The sequence below is a fragment of the Lepisosteus platostomus genome, chromosome 1, assembly GCF_059453375.1.
Source record: "Lepisosteus platostomus isolate fLepPlt1 chromosome 1, fLepPlt1.hap1, whole genome shotgun sequence".
Classification (NCBI taxonomy): domain Eukaryota; kingdom Metazoa; phylum Chordata; class Actinopteri; order Semionotiformes; family Lepisosteidae; genus Lepisosteus; species Lepisosteus platostomus.
In genome coordinates, this window is record NC_142611.1 from 69720905 (window position 1) to 69737115 (window position 16211).

The 16211-nt window shown below is 42.6% G+C and overlaps 1 protein-coding gene and 1 non-coding gene across 2 annotated transcripts in view; one reads left to right on the forward strand and one right to left on the reverse strand.

Annotated features, from left to right (window-relative positions):
• The window catches only part of sarnp (SAP domain containing ribonucleoprotein), a 32218-nt gene extending 17366 nt beyond the window's left edge, over positions 1–14852 (reverse strand). The window contains exons 1-9 of the mRNA XM_088636069.1: positions 14712–14852; positions 12904–13003; positions 10536–10582; positions 9600–9673; positions 8621–8672; positions 7931–8004; positions 7627–7655; positions 7353–7378; positions 6828–6896 (exon numbers count right to left, since the gene is read on the reverse strand). Of these exons, the coding sequence (XP_088492195.1) occupies positions 6828–6896; positions 7353–7378; positions 7627–7655; positions 7931–8004; positions 8621–8672; positions 9600–9673; positions 10536–10582; positions 12904–13003; positions 14712–14744 (504 nt within the window). The 5' untranslated portion in view covers positions 14745–14852. The remainder of the gene's footprint in view (positions 1–6827; positions 6897–7352; positions 7379–7626; positions 7656–7930; positions 8005–8620; positions 8673–9599; positions 9674–10535; positions 10583–12903; positions 13004–14711) is intronic.
• Positions 14853–15498: 646 nt separating this feature from the next.
• On the forward strand, positions 15499–15615 carry LOC148678660 (U5 spliceosomal RNA). The gene has a single exon (XR_015940267.1). It is a non-coding gene; the product is annotated as a U5 spliceosomal RNA (small nuclear RNA).
• Positions 15616–16211: the final 596 nt, after the last annotated feature.

Below are 16211 nucleotides of genomic sequence, written 5' to 3' on the forward strand. Positions count from 1 at the left end.
AGTGCTGGAAGAGTTGTTACAGTGACATGCCTAACTGAGATATTACACGGGTCTCTCAGCAGTAGATTGGAGCAAGACTCCTGATATTTTAAATCAATAATTCTTAGAAATGTTAAATCCCAAGCTTAAAAAAATAATGTACCCAATGCACACTTGTGCAACTGCAGCCTTCACCTTTAAGTCTTGTACAATGGTATGGAGACCTTGCAAGTTCCCGCAGTGGACTGGGTTAACCATCTGAATCGTGCACGGTGACATCATCCACAGAAAGAATAGCAAAGAAGTGCAAGTTGCTTTCAATGTCCCAAACAAAAGGGACAGATTTTGCTTCACAGCAGGCACGAATCAAACCAGATGACTGGGCAAAGGAGGGTCGCTGAGTATCAGGGTCTACACAGTTCCTTCACAACCCCTCTCCCTCAGAACTTCCACAATCTGTGTGACCCACAATCCAAAATGATCAAATACCCCCTAACATTTCTTTTTCACCTGTATTTTTGATGCACTCCCCCCCCGCGTCCTCACAGGGGGCCCTGTTAAGGATCGGCAGTGCGATCCTTCTGCACACCGACTCGCTGAGCAAGAGGCCAGCTGTCCAGCACGGTCACATGAGCTTTAGCTTTTAGAACAAATCCCGGATCAGGGGGCAAATGCAGACCCAACAGTAACAGAACCCCTACTTCCAATTTATCCGGAATAATTCAGAAAGTTGATAGAAATACCACATTACATCTTATTGGTTCATTATTTCTGAATTTCGATTATTTTGTTTGACCTCCAATTCAGTTTGTCTGGCAGAATCTCTCTAGAATTTTATTCCAATGAGACAGGAAAACACTTGCTTGCTTTGTCAGTTCTCTCAACTTCCCTCGATGTTCTTCCATGTTCTCACGTGGAGTTTGAACAGGAAACTGGACTGTATACCAATTTCTGGAACTATGGTGCTATTGCACATAAGGAAAACAGACCTCAAGGAGCACACACAACATTTCTAAAAGGGATTACTTGTACTGCAGTATTCTCTGTAAAACAGCTGACCAGTCTGCTAGTATGGGAGTACTCCTGTACAATGTAGCCTATTGGTCATCTGAAATTTCAGAGTTTCTGCAGGCTTACTTTGGACCCATGAGATTCCAGTTCAAACATGCTGTCACAGCACAGACAAGACTCTCTCTTCCTCATTCATCTCATACTTTTTTTACATGCAAGTGCCCAGCAATGTCCACCCTTCATTTGTGACTCTGTGCACTTACAACTGTCGTTCTTGATCAATAGTAAAGACTGTGTATAAAGTTTAAAATAATATCTTGGGCACTTATGTCTCATCATCCCTGGTAATCAACACCTCTATTTTAGTCATAGAACAAATCATCCTCATTTCACAAAAGAGGGGTACTGGTTTATGGGTAAGCACAATCCGATTGTGTGCAAAAATTAAGGGATATTGTGCAATTACTGTGGCTGAAGATGACTGTGGGGAAGTAAACCTTCAGGTTCTGGTAAACTGTGTGGATTCCTGAAGTTGTAGTGCATAATGGCTATGTATGGATTGATATTTATATGTAATATTTATTATTAATGTAATAATTCTACTGTTTGTGTTTTATATCTCTGTGTGTATAACAAATAGCTGGTTAAATGCAAAACGCATTTCTGAGAAATTAGACTAGATTATATTGTATTTCTGTAAAAACATCACCCAACTGATGACTTGTAACACACACAGAAGTTAAATAAAAGAGACAAATGCAGCATAAAGTGCCCTGAATATTTTGTATTCTATGGAAATACTTTGTCCACAAGTTAAAAAATAAGTTATGTGACAAATCTATTCCAATACCAGCCTACAGCATGACATGATGCATCAGGTGCTGCACATGTACAGGCTACGGGATGCTGTTTCGTGGTTTGTAATATCTTAACACAATGTTGAACTTTTTAGTCGCTTAACCCTCCTCCAGCTTATTTTCAAGTAACATCACGTTCACACTTATCAGATAAGCTGAGATGCAGAGATAAGCACCTGTCCTCTCTGCACTACCTCAGGACACTGTGATAAAAACAGAAAAATCTGCAATGACTCCTGGCCAGCTCACATGTGACACCGCACATGCATGTGAGCACTTTACTGTCACAAGTTCAGGATAACCAGCTGTAAGACTCTCACACAAGGCAGCTCAGGGTTCACAAGTAACTCAATAAAAGCACTCGTCATCAGCAGCTCCACCCTCCACCAACAAGGTTTCAGACTGTTTCATGTAGCAGTGCCTTAGCACCCATGAGATTCCAGTTCACAGGACAGATGAGACTCCCTTATCCTAATACTGGTATTAGAAATGTTCCCATCAAATATGTTCATGCAGCTCTGAACCCATGGGTGAGACAACAGAAGGTCCTATATTTTCAGCAAAAATCTGACCACACTTAGGGCTGTTACACTCGAGGGGGACCCAGCTGAACAAAATCTTCGATGAAGCCAGTCAGGTTAGGTCCATGTAGGACTAAAATGAATAAACTGCAGCTTTTGACCTGGGCCTTCAAAATTCACGGACGTTCAAGGCTAATCTCAATTTAGACCATTTAAAAAAAAAAAACAGAGATGGACAGGCATGCCTTCTCGAAGGGGGGTGAAACGAAGAATAAAAATCCCCCTCCCTCTTTTTTTCGCTCTTTAGTTTTTAGAAGAAAAGGGGGGTGAGATCACTTGACCGAGCAGGAGCGCAGCATGAAGGAGGGGGGGCAAGAGCAGAGGAGAGGAGTGTGTGTGTGTGTGTGTGTGTGTGTGTGTGTGTGTGTGTGTGTGTGTGGAGGGGGGGGGGTGCTTAAACAACAATGGGGACAGAGTTAATTCCTCGCTGCAATTCCAATGGCACAATCTGGGAGTGAGGCACCGCACTCTCATTGTCCAGGAGGAGCTCTTGATTTAGCTACACAGCTGAAACAAGGGCCTTTCACTTGCAAACAATGGGCTTCTTCTTGGACGAGCACGGTACAAGAGGGGAGCAAATTGTGTGTGTGTGCGCGCCCCCACCCTCCCCAAATAAAAAAGGGGTTAAAAAGAGAAAGGAAAAGAAAATGATTAACAGTGCCAAGCTGCTTTAAGAGATCCTTATTTAACCAGTGAGAGCAGAGCGGTTTCTCCACCATGGGAAACTTAACACATTAGGGCCTCTCTCCTGCAGCAGCTGTTTATTTTCTCCAGCTTGCGCCGAAGGTGGGTGCCTCACTGAGGCCACACGGCCACTATTGGAGGAAAGGAACGTGGCACACCAGTGTAACAAACAACAGTGAACAGCAACAAAAGACAAAGCGAGTTCAATGCTACATGCGATTCACAAGTTGCCACATTAAAGTTAGGCACAGGTTAATTCTTTGTTGGGAAGCAGGCTTTTTTCAAATCCTTAAAACCTGATGGAGGAAAAAAACGGCAGAAAAGGATTCTGCCCGGATTTCGGCATTCAGAGTCGCCTGACTGCCTCATGCTAACAAAGCTCCAAAAACAGCAGCACTGAAGAGAATACTATATATTTTCATTAGTAAGGCAACAAAGAGTGTGAGTCATTACAGGAAAATACAGGGCTTTAATTTTTTTAGAAATGTGCTCAAACAATAAGGGCTGTAGCTGCCCTGTCGCCTGCTCTGGCCTTGCCTAGCTGAGCAGCACAAAAGCTTGAGGTGTACCAGCTCATCTGGGGCGCTATTCTTCCTTCAAGGGGGTTGGCCAGGGTGACAGTCCCTCTCTGTAACAATTTCCATGGCTGCCAGAACCATTCTCTGCCCTGTCACTACTTATCATCCTTGACCAGAGAGCCCCATTCAGGGACACTCTGCATCAGTAGCTGGGGGGCGTGGGGACGTTTGGGGAATTGAACAAAATCTGGTGTATGTACACCCCCTCTATTGGCTTTCGGTTACAGCTGTTTCTCAATTCCAATAAACTGAAACAGAACAGGGTAGCACAGGGAAAGAAAGAGCTCTTACTTTATTGTCACCCATTTTCTTCTTTTGTGTGCGTTTTCACATCATCCTTATCACTTCGAAGGAACAGATTAATCTTATATCAACAAAAAAAAAAAGACCCAGCATCTCAGGAACCTGGGCTTTTCCCCGTTTTCTTCTTACACTGCCAGGCTGACCTTGTGTTGGCTCTCCTGCAGATTCTGCATCGATTTCACATACTAAAGAGACGAGCAACACTACAAGAACCGTCTGTGCCAAAGGGTGCTTGCTTAAAAAAAACCCCAAAGCTTACACTTTTCAAGTGTCTACATGATTTGTACTTTCTAAACTGGGAATAACCGAAGCTTGGTTTACTGGAATTGAATGACTCCATTAATTTTCTTGAGCGAAAGAAAAAGGTTTTCCATCCGTGGAACGAACTATTGTGTAAACCATTGTCATAGAAAACCATATCTTTTCCACAACAATCCTCATTCATCTGCCTCCCTCCAGCTGTCACACGCAAAGCTAACAGTCCAAAGCGATTCACTATTGCATTTCCTTGCTACCCGAGAGCCATAGATGCAGAGGAACAGGGAGCTGCTGGAGAACACCACGCACCAACTTGGCTTAACCTGCAGCAGGGCACACTGCTGCAACTGCCTGTATAAAGGCACACTGCCAGTCATCATCATCAGCATAGCCTCCTCAGTCTTCAAAGACGCCTTTTGGTGTACCTTAAATTTAGCAGTTTTGCAATTCAATCATTAATTACGTATAAATTCCTACCAGTGTCTCAGCCATGGGACAGTGGATTCAGGGGAGTACCCAAGACTTACGACAGACTTGCTGTATGACAGGGATCAAAAGGGCACAGATAACAGTAGTTCAGACAGGTAAGATGACCTCTGTGCAGTGCACTTTGCTCCAACTCAGGTTTAATAAGCGTTAGGCTATTGTAAAAACTGAACTGGTGAAGAAAATATTATCTTCTGTTAAATGGTGATATATTTGCATAAATATCTTAAGATTTTTAGGACCCACTCTTGAGTTACATACAGGTGTAGTGGAGTGGACCAGCAGGACAGCAGTCTGAGGACCTCTGGGTTAACTGATCACAACATGATTACACAAACTAAAGGCTGGAAGAAGCCAGCACATAATTCTGTAGGGGCAAATGATAAAACTACAGCTACATAAACCAACCACTGTACAAATCTCTTACCTCTTTGTAGCAGCACTTAATAGTTCAATTGCAAAGCAGCACTAGTTTTCATTGCATACTGTATCTACAATGCAATGGGCTTCAAAAATGGAATGTCACACTGCAACAAGAAAATTAAAAGCTTTGCATCGGGATAACCCATCTTTTTTACTACTTCAGTTCATGACTCTACAGCAGCTGGCCTCTCACTGTGAAGACCGCACAAAGCTGTTAATTCCCTGGGGCGTGAGCAACACCTTCAGAAACTCCCCACTCCAGACAGTGCTAAGAAGTGCAAACAACTGTTCTGTCCCCCTACGTTCGGATCATCAGGATTGAGAATATTATAAAACTGCAACGGCAGAATTCAGCAATTCCAATGCTCTTTTTACATGGGAAAGGCCATTTTCCTTCATCGACTGACAGAACGGGAGAACCGCGGAGCCTGAAGACCTAGGAGACCCTGCATGCAGATCACCCACAACCACTTTGCAATGGGAAAGGTGGAAAACACACAACTCCAAAAGCACCTACAGTCCTTCGAAATGGAAGCTCAGGGTGACAGGAGGCCTTTCTGGAGGGGGATTAAAGAGCTGTAGAAATCCCTAAATCTAAAGGCAAACTCAACAGCCCCAGCCTTCCGATACTCCTAAAGCTTATGGCACACTGCTCCTTTAAGCCCTGTTTCTGGACGGAGGCCGTTCCAGGATGTCATTATTCAGCGCACATCACGCCTCTGTACTGGATTTCTAAAATAGCAGAGCCACGGTCACCATCCGTTAATAGCCCCCTAACGGCGCCCTCCCTCCCCCTCCCCACCCCCCCCCCCCCAGGGCCGGGATCTCTGGAGGGAGGGCAGAGGGGAGGGGCGCTTGCATCCGCGCGGCGAGCGGACTGCCGTTGCATTACGCAACCCGCCTCCCAGGGAGCTCTGTGCCAGGCACTTCCGACGGCACACAAAGCTGGCTCCCCGGCACGCTCAGAGAGCCACCCCCCCCCCCCCAACCAGGGGCTATTATATCTGCCCCCCCCGTGGCTCGCTGTTTCCGTTGCAGAAAAAAAATAATCAAATGGAGAGGGGCCATGGAGGCGAGGGCCGTGCTGACAGAATGCCATCTCACACCAGCAGCACGGCCAAGTAACGAATCACTGGGGAAAGGTTTTCTCCACAGAACCCCCGATAAGAAAACGAATGCTCACGCCACCCCTAAGAGTTTGCACATCTCAAGCTCTGCAGGGATCCTGACAGCCACAAGGAGAGCTCCAGGTTCAGGCCAGTTTCACACTGCTCCTGCGATCGCGGGAGAAGGGGGCATCTGAATGCAAGGCTTACAGAGGTATAGCACAAAGTATTTGGCTTGAAACCAGCCGCAAAAGAAGTCCAGCCCCTGTAACGGTCATTCTGTGCTTCGCGTACAAGATTTAAGGGGGGGGGGGGGGAAACTTCTGATATATTGGAAATACTCCAGGAAGTTGCATCTTTAACACACGCAAAATTAACACACAATCCAGAAAGGAAGATAAGGATAAGGAAAATGATGATAAATTATCATCTGCAACTTAAACATCGCCCCGTTGATAACTTGCACCATGCACTTCTTGCTGCAACCATCCAATGCAGAGTTTTGTTCTCAGACTGTCATATTGGTGGTAAAGGAGGGTCATAGAAGCCAAAGGGTCCTACCTTCTTGGAGAGGGATGAGACATTCATGCCGAACCTCTGAGCTCTCTTTTTCAGTACATCAACGTTGACCTAAGAATACAGAACGAGGAGGATGGTTATTTTTACTTTTAGTGCCCAATACACAAAGCAGGACACACTGCCATAATATGTAAGATACTGTAGATAAAACGCAGGACAATTTAAAAGCTCAATGTTGCAAAAAACATTTTCAGAAATCCATCAGGACAAAGAGAACATGTGACGGAAAATCCTCTTTAAATACCGTTTCTGTCAGAGTAGGATAGCAACGACTAACTCCTCAAAACTGGAAGTCTGACTATGCATGTTCATAACATAAAAGGAGAGATAAATCAGGCATTGATATTGAGTCCAGTCTGTTTTGTGGCAATGTATAAGTTCTGGGAAAACCAAGGGCAACAGTTTTGCAAATCAAAGTTGAAATATCATACAAATCTACACAAGACTGAATACGATGAATTAATGGAGTTCAAAAAGTGAATCAATCAGGTCCTGTTTCATACTTACAGCTGGCTTGCTGCTCGCCGAAGTCCCTAAAAGACAAAATGTTTAAAAGATTTTATTTGACTGCTCAACAAAACGAAGGTTAAAATAAAATATTTAGGTAAGCAGCTTCTTATGCATTTCCAACATTTGAAAGTAATTAAAACCTTAAACATAATTCAAAACATCAATTTCAAATCTGAGTAATTCTGTATTAAAACTAAGCCAAAGCCTTCACATACAGTCCACAATGTATTGGTCTTTAGCTTTAAACAGGAAACAATTCTGTATGACTCACCGGTTGGAGGAACGATAGGTAAACCGAACCTGCAAGATTAAAGGGAACAAGTGAATACACTTCTATGTGGCAGCATCCCAGCGTGTCATGTCAGTCAGGAGAGAATCAGAGAGGACTACACTGGATCAGCGGGATGGCAAGTGAAAATTGTGCTTGCACAGCGGGATGCTTAGCAGAACTAAAACACCTTTTTCTGCACCTCTGCACAGTACTGAACCACAGCAGCCACTGCTTTTAGTACGGAGGGGTTTCTCCCGCTCCGCTCGGTGCCTGAGTGCAGAGACTTCCCCAGGTGGGGCGTTACCTGGCAGCGCGGGCGGCCTTCTTGCTCTCGCCGGTCGCAGGCACGTTGAAGCGCTCTGCCCTCTTCTGCAGCCTCTGAGTCGACAGAAAAAAATCTTTGTTAAACGGCAGAGCGACCAAGGAGAGAGAGAGAGAATGGAAAAGTCTTCGACCGCCGATGTAGCTAAGTGAGAGAGCTAGGATTGTTTGCTCACGCTGTAAGCTTCCAGACGACATGTTCGTTGTTTCACTCCTACAGGGGATCTGTGACCAAATAGGGCCGGAAGAGAATCTCACAGCACGTACAGACAAGGCAATGCATTAGCTCACATTTCCAAGGCAACATTCAATGGTTTATCCATCACAGGGGGGGAAGAACCACTTTCCCGCTCTATAATAAAAAAGCCTGTTTTTTTACGTACAAAATACCATTTGCCATTCTCTGCCTGCAATAATTATTGTACATAATTCTGAATATAACACGAAGCTGAGTGAATCTGTATAAACCAGGGCTAAAAATATACTGTGGTCATGGTGGACACCATGAAAACTATGTTCTCCATGATGAGTTTGCAGACAGAGACAGTTCATAGTCACTGACAAGGCCTCCAATGGGTGTAAAAATAAGCTACATACTGAACATATAAACACCATTAAATATGACCCTGAAAAAAGTTAGAAAGCAGAGCCAACGGTGGCTTAAGATCACTACCTCATCCAGAGAGACTGGCGGAGAAATCTTCACCACCTTCTTCTCCACTGTCCTGCAAATAAAGAGTCTGGGTTAAATTGAGGAAACGGCATGAAACATGGCTTTAAACCCAATTTCAACACAATTTGAATACATTGGGAAGATGAAGTGCGGTTTTATTCCCCTAGTATTCCTGAAGAATTAGGGTAGTGGGGAGTCATTAACTTTTAACCGAATAGGTAAATTACAATATATGACAGCAGGAGGCACCAGTAAGAGACCACACATTTTGGCAATAATAATTGTATATCTATAGTCTTTCAGGACCTGGCTTCTACACAGGATTCTCTTGCTTTTTTCCCCAGGTGTGGCTGAACTACATAATCAAAGCAAGATGTAGGATATGCCCTGGAAAACCATCCACAGGCAGAGCTTGACTGCCCTCTCCTGGTCATTGAGTACACATAGGATTCTTCAGCTTTCAAGTGTTTAAAAAACAAGTGTTTTTTAAACAGAAAAATACAGTGCTTTGGGTTTACATGCAGATGCTTAAATATATTTTCAGTAGCTTAAGTAGAGCACAAATGTGGCTTTATTTCTGGTCATTTCACTGACTGGGATAAACTGCTCATTTACAAGTTCATTCTGACAGCCTACAGATAGGAAACGCTTATGAAGAGGTCTAATCTAATGTAGTTACAGCCACAGCAAAAGCTAAATTTAAAAGTGTCACAGACAAGGACAGATTATGAGGAAAGCTATGCAAGTGAAATGGTGAAACAGTGCTCTCACACTGAGAGAAGAGACAAGGTCTTAAAAGTAACAAACTAGATGGAGTAAATTAGAGGATAACATTGGAGTGACAATGTCTGCGGCAGTGTGCATTTGTTTAATACATTTTACCCAGCAACTTTAAACCCTTTCACTTTCACCTGAATTGCAAGGCGAGACCATATCTGAAAGGGCTGCCTGTAAATGAGATAAAAGTGCAGGTGCTTACTCTTGCACAGGCTCAGGAGTCAGCTGCCTCGCTGGCTTCTCTGGGGGAGGATCCTCTGCTTTGGGCACTTCCTCCTAGGCAGAAAGACAAGGGATGCGCCTCAGTACACAGACGACTCCTTTCCCCCCCCATCATGCTCTGTGCTTAAACTGGGCCCACTTCTTATTTCAATCATTTTGTAGTTGTTTAAACTTGGACTGGAAGGAGCAATATCACAAGAAAAAAAGTAGTCTCTATCTTTGCGTAACTCTGGAGAAAATTCAGCAATACGGAGGAAACACCACCCATACTGCCAAACTCCACTGGGCTACATGGCCATGTGATAGCACTGGGAATCTAAACACTTCTTCCCTTTAAACAACTACCTCTAAATGGCCGTTTCTGGAGTTCTCCTTTAAAAGCAACAACACGGTATCACACACACCAGGACCAACATTATTAAAATGTTGTAACTGCAAGACCAACTGCTGTTTCAATTACTGCATCACATGAAACTTTTTTATATTCATAAGGATAAACAATCCTGAACATTGTGAAAACATTAACGTACATGTTTATCACATTTATCCAGTTCTACAGAAAGGGTGTTATTTTACATCATGTGTGGGTCCACGGCAAACTTGCTAAATGTGAACATATGACAAATGTCCTGTTATCTTAGGAGCCAAGGTACATAAGTCTGCACATTTTAAACATTTCAAGATATTAGACTGTAACCCTGAGAAATAGTAAGGCTTCTAGCATGAAAAACTCTCTAAAATATACATCTAAAAATGTGCAGTTATGGACTGACATATCTCTTTTATTAGGGCTTATTAGCATTACACAGCAGCTACAAATATACACCCTGTTGTCTGGTCAGTTACTAAACAAGAGGGCATAAGATGTAAAGCAATTTGCAATTCCAAATTAAAAAAAAGGAAACGCTTGTGGTACCTCTGCTTCCTCCCTAAGTACCTCCTCTTCATTCACCTCTTCCTCAGCTGGAGAGAGACAAATATTATAATGAGTTTTCAACAGTCAAAAGAGGGAATCACACTTATTGACAGAACTGCCCGAACACTAAATGTATGTAGACAACGACCACAGGTGACCACTGCTGTGCACTGATCCCTCATACCCCTACCATAGAGCTGTTTTGTACCCTTTATTGTACATTTTAAATACTATTTCAAAAGCAAACGCGCAAATAGACATCTCATTAAAATTTGCTGATGACACAGCCCTGGTCAGCTTATTAAGGGACCCAGAAAATGATCATGGACCATTCTAAATGACTTTACTAAATAATGTGACAAGTTCTCTCTGCAGTTAAATGTTTTAAAACAAAGGTTGTCATTGATTTTTGGAAAAATGCAACACCCCTCAAACCTACTGTAATTAACGGTCAGACTGTAGAAATGTTCAATGACTACAAGTACTTGGGACTGGTCACAGAAAAAAACTGAGTTGGGACAAATGTTGTGACACCACTTACAGAAAAGGACAACAGAGAATCTTTTTTCCTCAGGAAATTAAGCTATTTCAAGGTAGATAGAACCATCCTAACACTTTTCTACAAGTCTTCACTGAAGGTGCTTTAACATACTGTCTCACTAGCTGGTTTGGTAACATCAGTACCACTGACTGTAAAAGGCTGGGAAAATGAGTCAAAATAAGTAGCAAAATAATCTGGGCAAATCCTTTAGAAACAGAGGGTGTTGTACTGAATTATTGGTTGGTACAATTTTATCTGTCATTGTGTTTTGTTGGGACTGTGCTGTAAAACAAATTTCCCCAATAGGACAAAGCTTGAATTAATTTGCCACTCAGAAAAACTGACGAGTTATCTTGCAGAGCCCTTTAAAAATAATCTTAGATATGAAAAAGTATATTTGCTCCGTCATTAGGGGTGCACAGCTTTGACAGAATGGCACCTACATTTTTTAATCAGCTGTGAAAAGTGTTCATAAACTGGCAAAAATTTGGCAATCGGCTGTTACTAATTTTAAGCAAATATATCAATCTTTACATCTGAACATTTTCAAACACAAAAAAACTGAAAATATTCTGACCATGGGAAGAAAGCATGATACATTCTGATTTTAACCGAATCCTTTATTTATTTTTCAGGTTTATAGCAACTGCCAATTTCAAGAGATCTGCTAAGAGTGTGGTTTTCAACAATTATGGCTGGTGAACCCTTTATCTCACACAAAATTCCTTTGAAATAATATTAAAAATGAAATGAAAACTCAAGAGTGTGGCCATGTCCCAATATGCACACTTGCACCCTTCATACGCGCATTAAAGTCTGCAGAGGCTTAGGGGGTCTCATTTTTAAATTTGTGCGTGACAAGTGTGCTCATGAGCGCCTCCAATGCACCCATCTCTGAAGTCCATCTGAGTGGACCTCACTCAAGGGAATCACCCCTAATTCCTTGCAGAACGGTGACGTTTCATGGTCTAGCCTATCAAAGCAGAGAGAAGTAGCGATGGAGAACAAAATATTCACATTAATAAAATTTCACTTACAGTTTTAAAACTCAGAATATTTTATGCAAAAAAACTTCATTGGGCTATTTGAGATTCTTACTGTATGCATTTTAAGATACGAAATCTAGACCTAAAGCTTTTATTTCACCACCCCATCACGACTGACAAATATTTGTTCACCTGCCGTGTGTTTTGTAAATGGAATATTTAATAGCACACGTATCTAACAGTACAAAACCTTGAGGTATTGTCAAGTTGACCTTCGCTTACTTTGAACGAATGTGAATGAACGCGTTATGTTCCTTGTACTGTCATTTCAGTACTGAACATTTTTGGGGACAGATGAGATGAAATACATTTAGTAGTACAAAGCCCTGAATAAACAGAGAGTGGTACTGCCAGTTTTTCCTTAGTTCGCCCATTTTGAGTCAAACCTGCTTAACATAGAATGAAAAACGGTGTGTCACTACTTTTGTGCAGAGACAGACGAGATGAAATCCAATCTCATCAAGCTGCGAGGGCAGAACGGACAATTCTTTTAAAATATTATCTGCCGAACTTCACTTGGCCCCTGGAAAAGCAGTGTCAACAGAAAGCGTTCTGACCCGGAGCTGTGTAACCAGCGAGTGCTGTCACGCAAGGGTGTCCCTTCACTCTTTCTAACGGTGCTCCTCAAATACTCACGCACCTGAAGTCCACACTTGCTCTACGTCACAGGAGCGTGGACTTGGGGGGACGGGCTTAAGATTTAGGGCGACAACTGGGACACAGCCCGTGTTTGCACTGGCCTGGAATGAACCCAGGAGACGGAGGGAGACTGTGGTCTTACCGTGCTCCTCCAGGTAAGCCTGCAGCCGGCTGATCAGATCACTTTTGTTACCTTTGACCTCCAGACCCCGAGCTGCACACTCCTGCTTCAGCTCAGCTAGCTGGGGGGGGGGGGGGAGAGAGAGAGAGGAACACAGGCGATTTCATCACTCTGGACAAGGGAGGGCTCCTGTGGTATATACTTCACTGCCTCCCCCCCTCCAAGACAGGCATTTCCAAGACAAGCTTATTTCACACTGCAAGGAAAAGAACTCGCATTGTCAGTCTCTTCAGCATTGAATGAGCTTTGACCCGTTCCTTTGCAGCCTACGTATACTGACACAGCTTAAGTGTAATGGCATAAATGAAAACTACCTTTGTTCTAGATACAAAAGCAATAATAAAGTAATTACTAAAAAGTAAAAATCGTTTTACAGAAAATTTGACATTTTCTGAATAGAGGAAGCACTACAGTGCAGTTCCTATACCCATAGAAAACAGTGAGAGAACCCAGAACCCAAGGGAGAGGGATATAGAAGGGGACACAGTCACAAGATCAATTGAGCATCTTCATCAGATCCAAAATACTGCTCTCATACTCTTGGCGACACCAGTAAATGTTCTGCACCCGTGACTTGTAATTATTCCAAATTATTCAACCAGAAATATTTTCATCCATTGTTCTCTTTTCGTACCTTGGGTGGTTTAAGAAGAAGTTGCAGATGACTCACATTTATAGTGAGCATCTCATGTTTCCCACAAGCAGGATGTTCTGGATTTAATAGCTTTGAATCTGCAGTTGCCTGGGGCGAATCTCGGGCACGGGCCATGACCGCATCAACTGCCGTTCAGAAATGCAGAACTTGGAGATCAAGTCTGCAATGGCTCCGGAAGAACAGGCCTCCTCGTGTTTAACATTCGCAGGTCGCTCAACCAAACCTTTATGGTAACTAATTGCTGTGCGAGTAGTTTTGAACAGAACGGTAAGCAGTGCAATTGAAAGACATACAAGGGATAATTGAGGGTTTCACAAATGACGGATATACAGAACAACATACTGTATGATTTACAGTGGCTGCGGTTTCAGACTCGCTTTGAATGAAGAACGTGAACCCTTCAAACCGACGAACAAGATCAACAAATTAAGTTCGTTATTTGAAACGCAAATCCTGAATCCTGAAAGCGTATCAAAGCAACAGCATGCAGGTAAAAACAGAACCACCTACAAGTGAAAACGTACTTCTTAACCTGGAAAGCAAAACAAAGCTCATCTGTTACAATCGGTCGCGTACACACAAGGTTGGTTTTTCTTACGTGTTGTAGGTCGCAGCCAGTGTATACGATACACAGGTAAAACAGGAGTGTCAAATAAAAAAGGTCTGATGTTTTTCTACATCAGCAGGCCAGGTAACAACCCTGAGCGTCTCTCCAGTCTTCTGCAAGCTCTGCACCGAAGGCCTTTATCCTAGCAGCGTGCGATATTACAGTATTTCGCCAAGCGCAGTGCAAATTACAACTGAATTTGGTATATGGTTTATAGAGTATTTGATTTATAGAGTCCAAATACTAACACATGCTTAACTGGAATCAAACAGCACAGGAGTAATCGACTGGTTAAACATACAGTACACATTCAGCCTAAATTGAACATAAACCTGTTTGGTAAGCATTCGACTGGGCGAGATTTGAATTGCAGCTTCCTTATAAAAACCTCTAGCCTACTTCATCCTCCAACCTACTAGAATGATAAGATACTTTTTACAGAAAGCCGTATTACTCAAGCGTGAGTGCTACACACTAATTTCGAGGCTTATTTATATATTTTTTTACCTTAAGTTTATGAAGCTCCACTACCTCGGCCATCTTGAATCAATGCTTCTCCGGCTGCTTCACAAACAGCCAATCACGTTCGACTTTACTGCAGCGTTAGTGACGCTGATGGGGATTGGCTGAGAATCTCCAAGTGTCCTTACAGAATGGGGCTCAGGTTTAATGCTCTGACGTTCAGCCTTAAATTAAACATTGAATTTCTCCAAACGTGTCAGTAGATTAATCACATAAATTTAGTTTAGGTGCATGATATTACATTTTGCGAGTCAAAAAATATTTTCATTTATTGTATATCGTCATATAAAATAAACACGATTGCACACAGTACTTGGCGCTTAAGTACTTAACACAATAAAGTATATTCCCCCTAATGCATACCACTCAGCCTCTGTACTGTGGACAAAGTTTTTTTGTTTCATTCACTTGATGTTAACAATGTTGTGACTATATGTATATACCCCTATTTATTGTATTTTCCATTTTTGTATTTAAAAAAAAACTTTAAAAACAACTCAGCCTCTCGAAGTCATACCGGCCTGATTAGCTCAGCTTCATTTGCATATATTTCCCAGAGTGCATTGTGTCCTGAATAACACGCTATAATTTTTCTATGTAGTAACAAAAAACACATGAGTTTAAGGTAAAGGGAATGGGGGTTACAGCAGTAATGTCTTCGTGTATCAGCCGTGGAAAACTGGACTTTTCATAACGTCCCATATTGTCTAACCATGAACCTGTAATATCAGCTGCTGAAGCTGGTCGCCGAGGCACAGAAAGCAGTTTCAGTACACTCTGGTTTCTCTTCAGATCGTATAAATCTTTCGCCTTTTACTAAAGATTTCCGTGGAGAGGAACATTATGAGTCTAAACTAATTTTTTGATCGCCCTGCCTCACGGCGGGGCTTCCAATGCTGGTAAAAAATCAGAATTCATTTAATAGATATTTATTGATTCTGTGAGGAAAGTTGCAGTGCAACGGCAGCTTAATACATACAACACAGTCACACTAAAACGAAATGTTTAATAATAGTACAATACATACAACACAATACAAGAGTTACTCACAGTCCAGATACACAAGAACACTAGAACAGAACAGTACACAGAAAATCGTATCACACATATGAATATAAATATAGATGTATTGCACAAAAAATGGTTGTAAACGGGAAAAAGAAAGAGAAAGAGAACAGATGTAGCAGTAGTACAGTCTTATGGCAGAAGGCAAGAATGACCTCCTGTAGCGCTCCCTGTCGCACCATGGATGAATCAGTCTATTGCTGAACGGGCTCTTCATTCCTGCAAGCCTGTCATAGAGGAGATGGGAGAAGTTGTCCATGATGGCCTCTAGTTTGGACATCATTCTCCTCTCAGCCACTACCTCCAAGGGGTCCAGGTCAGACCCAATGACAGAGCTTGCTCTCCTGATGAGCTTGTTCAGCTTTTTGGAATCCACTGCTCTAATCCCAGAGCCCCAGCACACCACTGCGTAGAAAATGG